General features: G+C 43.3%; 1 protein-coding gene across 2 annotated transcripts; it reads right to left on the bottom strand.

Annotated features, from left to right (window-relative positions):
• Positions 1–545: 545 nt before the first annotated feature.
• On the bottom strand, positions 546–9,497 carry MDH2 (malate dehydrogenase 2). Of its 2 annotated transcripts, none has more exons than XM_026063651.1 (9): positions 9,371–9,497; positions 7,473–7,641; positions 6,609–6,692; positions 5,501–5,610; positions 4,849–4,974; positions 4,111–4,188; positions 2,740–2,839; positions 1,881–2,032; positions 546–856 (listed from the first exon to the last, which is right to left on the bottom strand). In XM_026063651.1, the coding sequence occupies exons 1-9, from the start codon at positions 9,443–9,445 to the stop codon at positions 725–727; spliced, it is 1,026 nt and encodes a 341-aa protein (XP_025919436.1). In that variant the 5' UTR covers positions 9,446–9,497; the 3' UTR covers positions 546–724. The 2 variants fall into 2 exon arrangements, with proteins under 2 accessions (XP_025919436.1, XP_025919437.1); XM_026063652.1 differs by lacking the exon at positions 546–856 and adding an exon at positions 1,373–1,610.
• Positions 9,498–9,503: the final 6 nt, after the last annotated feature.

The following is a 9,503-nucleotide window of genomic DNA, read 5'->3' as shown; positions in this document are numbered from 1 at the left end:
CAACAGCAGTTACTATTCCAGTGTAGTGTCGGCATTGCTTATTTTCACTCATGAGTTAGCTTTTTGGAGAGAAGCTGCTTAAAGAGGTATGAAATGCCAACTTTTACTTAAAAGGCAGATTTTGCAACTTTCACAAACCAGTGAAAATAAGAAAGGAGGTCTGAAATCAGCACAAGGACTGATTTGAGCAAATTTCTTAAGCTGGAGGAGCCTCTCTTGTTCCATTGTCTCTGTTCAGAGAGCAGGGCTTATCTTTTAAAATCTCATGATTTGGGGGGGAAAAAAAATGCATGATTATTTTAAACACTAAACATAACTTCAGGGTTCCTTAGTCCTGAAATGTCCATCTTTGTCAGTCTGTACTGACAATGTACATTGTACATTCCCTCCTGCAAAGGAATAACCTGGGATAATTCTTATTTACAAGATCTAATAACTGGGTCACCCATTTTAAGAGGCTGGTATCTCACTACTATTGGAACCCATAACCCTTCAGACACCTGCAGCTTCCACCTTCAAAGACAAACATATTAGGACAATTCCAGTTGATACACTGAAAAAAAATGAGGCTGTTTTATTGATGATTAGAATCTGCATTGGCGACAATCATTTAACTAATACAGACAGACTTCAATCAAAGCATGAGCTTTGAATCGGAAGTCGTAAAGTGACACGATGCCTTAATAAATTAAGGAAGTTGCAATTCCTCTCCATCATCAACTCTTCACTTGAAGTTCTTTGCAAATTCCTCTCCCTTCTTAATAGAAGCCTTCAGCTCAGACATGGCCTCAGCAATCATCTTCTCTTCAAAGGGGGAGATCTTGCCAATACCTAGGTTCTTCTCAATTCCATTTTTCTGAGGGAAAAATGATTTAAGAATTAACCATTCACTTCATTACCTAGAGAACTTAACAGCTCTGATTACTTATTATCCGCCTAAGATGGAGACCCAGCCTAGGACCTCTACTGCCTGTACAGCATGCCAACCTTGTGCTTCCTTGCAAGGCTCTGAAGCGTCTGGCTACCTGAAGCAATTTTTACAGCCTTCATAAGCTTCTCATTCACTGTTCCCTCTGTGGTATGAAACCTGCAGCTAGCCACTTAGTGCTTTCAAGAGAAGATGGTACCAACTGCTCCTTTGTGCCTTATCCCGTCTTCAGTACCACAGTCCTGCACGGGAATTCTCTCCTGCTGTGCAAGCCCTTCATTTGCCACCAGCTTGCAATCTGAAACTGCTTCAGAGCTGCACTCCTAGGTTTTCCAGATCTTATGCCTACATCCAAAACCCTTCCCTCTTAACACCCCTCCGCTTCCATTCCTTCATCAGCTAGCACCTAAGACAACATACGCTGCGCTTTCCATCCCAGCTGACCTGCCAGGGCCGCAGATTCTTTGGTTTTCGCCCCACCCACAGGGGAGGATGACAAAGGAACACTTCCTTCAGAGGTCAGTGGAGTTCCAGAAAGCAATCTATTAATCCATGCTGTAGTTTCCACACATGCCTCAATTTGTGAGGGATTTGCTTGTGGCAGATCAAGTTGAGGCCATCACCTTGCTGTTTCTGGTTAATTATCTGAAAGCCCTTCATAAAGGCGCCAACTCAATGTGACCTCTCAAGACAAATTTGAAACTCTGGTTACTCAGTGAGCTGCAGCCTAAGAGCAGATAAAAGCAGCAGCATTCCAGCAAAGCAGCAGGTTTGTGCCTGCCTAAGTACAATACCAAAATATTCAAGAACTCTTAAATGTATGCTCAACTGTCAATTTTAGTGAATCTTAGCATTAGACAAAGTTGCAATCACTAAACAGAAGTGCAGAGTTAAAAACACAAGACTAAATCAGTAGCTGCTGTTTATAAGCCCCATCATTTAAAATACATACTCCAAGTAGCAGAGGTGTAGAGAAGTATGGGCTCTCTGTCTCTTCCGATCGAACAAAGGAACATTCAATAACTCCCTCCTTTCCATTCATTGCATCCACCAGAGAGAATACAAATCGAGCACCAGCATAGGCCATAGACAAGGTGGCAGATCCTGTAAAATTTGAATCACTTTTAGCACAGATCACCTTTCAATCTATTTCTTTAGTATCAAAAGGCTTCCACACTGCTATATTTACAGAGCTGCAGTGCCATTTACTTCAAACTCACAGCCACTTCAATAAATCACTGCAAAGCAGTGTTTACTACCAGCAATTTTTCTTTCCACCTCTTCAGCCCTCCTCCCTCAGGGGTATGCATACACACTGTATACACAAGGAGGAAGACAGTATTCGTCGTACGTGAAATCCTCCCCTTGTCATTCCTTGTGCCTGCCTCATATTTGTAAAGACAATTAGAGTTGTGCTTCCATCATCTGTAATTAGATGCAATTCCTGGGCACAGTCTGGGTACTGGCAATAGAAGACCATAAGCTTCAATCTTATCACTAAGCAGCTGGTTTTGGTCAGCTACACATCAGGTAGTTGACTGGATTCAAAAGAGACACAGCTAAATTTGATAGAGAAGAGGATTTTTAAAGTGAAACATTCTGTGGGATCAGTTAATGTTCAGTCTTACCTACAAACTGAGCTGCTTCTACTACCACTGGTCAGGCAGTTACTGACATGGCAAAGCGGCTAGATTTGTAACCAGCAGTTCATAATTCTGCACCACAGCCATAGATAAGAATAAACTGAAGGGTACTGCCTCCATTTAGTTGGTCAACAAGGAATTATTCAAAAGCCGTAGCCAAAAACCAACCTGCTCCTGCTTTAGCTTTGACAACTTCAGTGCCAGCTTCCTGAATTCTCCCTGTAAGCTTCTCCAGCTGATCCTGAGGAAAGTCCACTTTTGGTGTGCACTAAAATGGAAGAAAATGTTACTATCAAATACCAGGACCCCTCCAGATTCAGCATAAGGCCACCCACATGGTGCTTTTTGTACAGCTGCTGTTGTTACAGGCAGTTTTAACTAGGAAAATCAGTTACCCCAGCTTACAGACTGTATGACAGACTGACCAGCTATGCAAGTTCACCAAAGCTTCTGGTTACTGCATGAATTATAACAGTAACCTAATCACGCCTAGCTTGCTCAAGAACAATCCACAGCTTGACAACAAAGCCAGGGCTTGCCATGGTTAGTTACTTGCTACCTTGTAGTTCTTTGCACTAGACAGTGGTCCTCCAAGCATGAAACAGGTCTTAGGAATTTCAAAAAGCCACCTACTAAATATTTGGGTCACTGTGGCATTATGGAAGTCAAGAGCCTTATGAAGGATCCAGTCTGCAAGGAGTATTTAGAAAGTTACTGAACCTTCATATACAGCTAGGCAAGTATGTTAAGAGCAGCTGTCATTGTCCCCATTGGCTAAAGCAAGCACCCTCTCAGGATTCAGCTGCACCAAAGCCCTTGCTCTATTCCCCGAGAGCATGTCCTTCTGTGAAGGATACTTTATTCCTGCTTAGAACAAAGCTTTTCCCCTTTCCCAGGGGACTGCTCCTTAGCGTCCCTTTGTGTTGCACATATTCTAGCCATCTCCGTATGAAGCTACAGCCTAGTCTAGAACTGCATTTCATTCTTCCAAGAGCTTCTAGATTAGATTGAAGGGAACGTATATCTGACTGCCAGTCATTACTGAAGCAGGTCTCCCCACACAGCTTGAGCTCTGCCTCCTCATTTCAATTCTGGGTGTTGAAGCAGTGTTTCCAGTCCTCCAAGGCAAAGGCAGTTTCATTTTCCCCCCTGAAGCAAGGCATTCATATCATTCAACAACCATCTCTCACACACACACACACACACACACACACAAAAAAACCCACCACCACACACACACAAATACAGCGCCAGCATATCTTGGCATCCATGCTACTCATCAGTTCTTATCCCAGAACTCCTCAGGGGAGAAAGACGAGCTATTTAAACCACTCAGAGGAGTTGAGATTTAGCTCATAAGCATTCAAGATCTTGTGCCTCATCTCAGAGGAAAAGCATCCACACAAAAGCAGGGATGATTGCCTCTGCTGCACCTTAGGAGGCTACGTGCCATGACCAAAGCACTTTGCATCAACCCTCACGTACTCATGAGGAATACCATATAGTGTGATACCACACACAGTAGTTACTATGACCTACCTGAGAGATCAGAGGGATGATAGTCTTCCCTGCATGGCCACCAATAACCGGAACACTTACTCGAGCTGGATCTAAACCCTGAAGAAAACATGAAACTTCAGCTTCTGAAGCACGTGGATAAGAAAAAGCCACCATGCTTCATTCTTTGCCCAAGGTATTTGGGCATATCTATAATTCAGTGCTACACAGGGCAGAAGTTTCACAGGCAGTTACACTCCAGGGACAAAGCTAAATCTACACAGTTGAACTGCATGTTAATCTGATGACTTTACACAATTACAGAATAGTATTAATGCAAGTTCAGAAAAATAGCAGCAAAACTACAAACTCCACCAGGGCTATTAGGAGCAGTCAAGCTATTACACCTCCTAGTACCATGCAAGATATTTTATAACAGACAGCAGACACTGCTTGCAGAGATGCACTACAGTTCAAACTTCTCTGGTTGCACCAGCAGAGTTGAAAACACCAACAGAATTAAGGCAAACATGTAGCTCACTCACAGAGGACAGCTATGAAAAAGAAAGGTCAAAGCGTCTTGAAGTGCATTTTGCAAGACAGAAACCCTATCCCCAGGTTCATCTAAAGAACAGAAAATGGGAAGTGTTGCCTTCACCTCTAGTTCTGGAGAGATCTGAGCTACTTCAGCTCTGTCCAGTGATTTGAAAAGCATTTTTGATAGATTTGATAACAGAAGCACACAGCATCCCTCCTCCAGCATCTGTTATTATGACCTACCTTTAGTTCAGCCACAAAAGTGTTTGCTCTGATAATGTCCAGTGTTGTAACACCAAAGATTCTGTTGGGATTATACACACCATGCTTCTTGAAGATTTCTGAAGTTATTGGGATGGTTGAATTTACCTACAAGCAAGAGTAAGTAAGCATACATTAAAAACAGTACAATAAAGAAGCCAATGCGTAAACTGCACAGGCTAGTAAACAACCCAAAGTAAACTTCGAGCTTGAAGTCTTCTGTAAGCAGTTATTTCAGTCTCTAAATTGAAGAGCAATTTAGAGCCAGGCTGGAATAAGTCTTCCATTTTAAATAACCATCAAGATAATAACTTGTTCATTCACATTTTAAAGGCCCCTCCCCTAATGAGCTAAAGCTTCTATTCCAGCTAATACACCAGTACATATTAAAACCACAGTCATCCAGATGTTGATGATATTAAGCAATTTTATACCCAAGTTTAATCTAACTTCAATATGGCCCAAGGCAAACTGGTAATTAGAACCAGGCTTTTAGGGATTTTTTTCTGTAGATCTTGAAGATCATAGTCAAGAAAATACTACCGAATGTCATGACAGGAACTTGCAGGTTACTCTAGTACTTCCAGCCTGGGTTTTCTTCTCTACATATTCAAGGTCTCCAGAAAACGCTTACCGGGTTAGAAATAATACAGATCATGGCTTCTGGACAGTGCTTTGCACAGGCAGATGTCAAACTAGCAACAATGCTAGCATTGGTGTTGAACAGGTCATCACGGGTCATACCTAAAACATATTCAGTTCAGTATTTTATTAAGCTACCCGTAGTCCATTCATTAGTGGGCAAGCGACTCAACCAAAAACCAATACTCTACTCTGGATAGGGATACAACAACTTTGGCTTCTGGTTTACCATATCCCGAAAACTCTCCAGCTGCAGTAATGGGGTAGCTCTTTTAGCTAATAAAAGACTACTGCCCTTTCAGAGAGATCAGCCCTTTTCAGGAGTGACCACTTCAGGTGCCAATTGGCAGAACCTATTTCATCTAGGCAGCTTGAAGTACAGCATCACCATACTGACCCGTATCAGTATCAGTGACGTTCACAGCAGCATAACTGCTCCTAGGATGAACCCCCGTCTACTCTGAAGTCACCTCTACCACTGCAGTCTGAACACTAATTGCCCTGTGCAAAGTATTACTAGCTATATAAGCGCTGTCTCTCATTTCTGTTTCAGCAACCACTTTATCCATGAAAAAACTGAGAATTAGGAAGAGCTGGGAATAAAATCTAAACTTCCTTTACATTCCCAATAGGACACTGAAAAACAGAGTAGAAATGGAACAGATCAGAGATGCTAGGAAGGCTTAAAAGCATTCAAAGATCCTCAGAAAGAATATCATATAATTAATGTGAAACAAATGGCTTATTTTCATTCTGCTGAAAAAAAATGAAACAAAGGACCAGTTTTTGAACATAGTACTGTTTTGTGCAAGAAATGCTAGGGAAGTTCAGGATTACTTACAGCCTCTCTGAAATGTCTTTGCATCTCACCCTTACACAGAAACTCCAGAAATCAAAGCTGATCTCCATTTTACAAGTGATCACTTAAGACAGAAGTTAACCATGGTGCCTGACACCACAAATTCTAGGTCACTAGCAGATCACTTATATCCAACATCAAGAAAGTCTCTGTCCATAGGCACCAGACACAGCCCCATTTAAACAGGGCTGCAGGGATACACTTCATTGAAGCCCTGGAACTTTTAACAAGGAGAACATACCTGGTTTTCTAGGGACTCCGGCAGGAATAACTACAACATTACAGCCCTTCAAACATTCTGGCAACTGCTCAGGCCCCAGGAAGCCTGGAATGGAAGACATCTAGGCATTATGATTTTGTCAGTTATTAAATAAATCTGGCAGTTGAAAAACAAAATTACAGTTAAAGGCACCCAATTCATTTTTTCTTTTAGCCTTCAATTCAGACTTATGCTCAAAAGCAAAGCAACAAGATTAGAGATGGACCCTAACTTATGTTTTGTTGTTATTTGTTTCAAAACTTACAGAATGAGAGTGGTGGAAGCCTCACATTTATCTCTGTTGAAAATACTTGATACCTCCTGTTATGTATACTCACTTTCTTAAGACCCTGGTTTGGCACTATATATTCAGTACTGCAGAAGAAGCAGACAGGCAGACACATTCAAATAAAATTTCTCCTTTAAGAAATCTTCAAATCAAATGAAGATCAGAAGATTAAGTTTTCTTTGATTTCATCAGAACTTGTTAACTAATCCAGAGAAGAAGCATGTACAATTCATGTAGGCAAACTCTTCCACCCCCCCCGCGAGTGCTAAGCCTATTTGTAGTCACACTTTTACATTTGAAATTTTAAATTCAAGTTATGAATCTCTCTTCAATGGTGCAACACATCTCCACGTTAGTTGATCTAATCAACTAAGCCCTAGTTATCATGCACTGCTTGAGAGAAAGCTACTTAAATTGACACTAGGTTTCAGGATCACGTGAGGATTCCCCTTCACAGGAAGCACAGCAACAGGCATCTCTAAGGGTCACATCTACCAACAGAATCGCTTCAGTCAAGATCGCCACGAACACAGATCGCGTACAGCAGCTTGCAGTACCTTTAACATGTGCTCTTGTCTCGATATGGCTGAGGTCAGCTGCAACGCCTGGAGTGTGAGCAATATCATAGAGGCTGAGCCTGCTCACCAGCGGGCTGTTCTTCAGGAGAAGGGAAAGGGGCTGGCCAATCCCTCCGGAGGCCCCAAGCACTGCTACCTTAGCATTGTTCTGAGGAAAAAATAAGACAAACATACTGAAGACATGTTTTGGTAGTTACTGCTCAAGGGACCTTGGAGATTTTAACATGCTTTACTTTTAGTTCTATTTTTCAGTTTCTTTATCAAGCAGTATGCAAACCAGATTGCCATTTAAGCAGTATTAGCTATCCCCATGACTGCCTCCCAAAGATCTTTAGAATTTATTGGTAAGACTTGTTAGAAAGATTTTTTTTTTTTAAACCATCTGAGCCTCAAAAGGGAAGCAAAACAAGACAAAGCACTCAAAAGGATCATTTTCCTTCAGATGGGAATTACTTGCCACCCTGCAGACCTAGGTCTGATTTAGGGCAACATGCATTTTGCACTTTTTCCAGTTATAGTTGCGGTATCAAGAAGTATGCCATCCCATTTGGACTGTCCCCTTTGGATAATTTATGCACTACAGAAAAATAAAATAAACATTGCACATATATGAAGAAAATATATGTGCCTGAAACAGATTCAAAATAGCACTTGCAGCTGCTTCAGGATTGAGCCTTGAGAACATTAAGTGACTATAATTTCGAGCTTTGATCAAGTGTGGCCAAGAAGCATGTAAAATCAACTCTGTTGCATTCCACTGGTGAGCCAATTTTACTCTAATGTGCCCTCTGGAAGAAAGTTATATCTCTTGAAAACTTCTGTGCCTATACTTGGAGAAAAAGTCCTGCCAAGTGAGAGGAAAGTTACACTAAAAGACTAGAACAACCTTAAAATGCAATGCTCTGACAAAGCAATGGCGAACCAGAAGCTACGGTAGAGACGTGATGTGGTAATACAATTACCACTGATAAGGACATTTTTAATCACACTGTCTTACCAAATAAAGCTGTATTTGCCCAAGTTTCTGCATGAACAGCTTAATTACCCCGCTATGACAGGAAATAAAATAATTTACCCAGAAGTTAAATCAACTTAACCTTAGTTCAGTTCTCTTGCTACTGCAACAAGCGTAATTTAGTGCAAATACTCTTGAAGGGAGAGCAAAGTCTGTCACTGGTCACTGCTGTGCCCCACCAGGAATAGCTTAATAACCAATTCATTGTGTTTATGACAGAGCTGATACCAAGAGCTCCAAATCTCATTACTAATAAATAAAATTCCAGTCAAAGTAACCACGAGATCCTCGCTTGTAAAGCTTATCTTTACAGCTATAACAATTATTCTGTCAACTATCATTGGCACTATTTACTTTAGAAGATAAAGAGGCCAAGAGTAGCAGTCTTTTTCCTGTATCATAAGGCCACTACTCACACATAATGGATTTCGGTATATTATGGATTACCGTTAAACCCGCAAACCTCCGGCCCTAGTTCTCAACACCGTTTGAAAGCGGTGCCTGTTTTCAGAAGAGGGGTGAAGCAGGACATAGCTCAGGCACCACCCTCGACCCGCCACCACTTCCCCCAGAAGTGACGCGTGCCACCGGCCGGGTTACGCCGCGGGCTGCCCGACGGCCCGGTTAGACACGAGGCAGAGACGCGAGGTCACCCCGGCGCCCGAAGGCCTGAGCGACCCGGCAGTTCTGCGCCGCACCGCTGCGCCCCCGCCTCACTGCGCCCGGAGCGGCGGGGCCCGGCGGCCGCGGGGCCACGGTCACCTCGCGGCGGGGGCCGCCGGCAGCCGCAGCCCCGGCCCCGCACGGCGCGGAGCGGGCCCCGAGCGGAAGGGGCGCGGGGGCGGCCGGGACCGGCGCCTACCTGGGCGGTGGTGGCGAGGCCCCGACCGAGGCCGGCGGCGGCGGCGGCAGCGGGACGAGCGATGCGGGAGAACATGGCGCGGCGGCTCCAGTGACTCCAACGACCTCCGCGGGACGGCGCCTGCGCAAGCCCC

Source organism: Apteryx rowi, unplaced genomic scaffold (genome assembly GCF_003343035.1).
Source record: "Apteryx rowi isolate R43461 unplaced genomic scaffold, aptRow1 scaffold_20, whole genome shotgun sequence".
Classification (NCBI taxonomy): Eukaryota; Metazoa; Chordata; class Aves; order Apterygiformes; family Apterygidae; genus Apteryx; species Apteryx rowi.
Note: the sequence above shows the minus strand (reverse complement) of the source record. Positions and strands in the feature narration are given on the sequence as shown.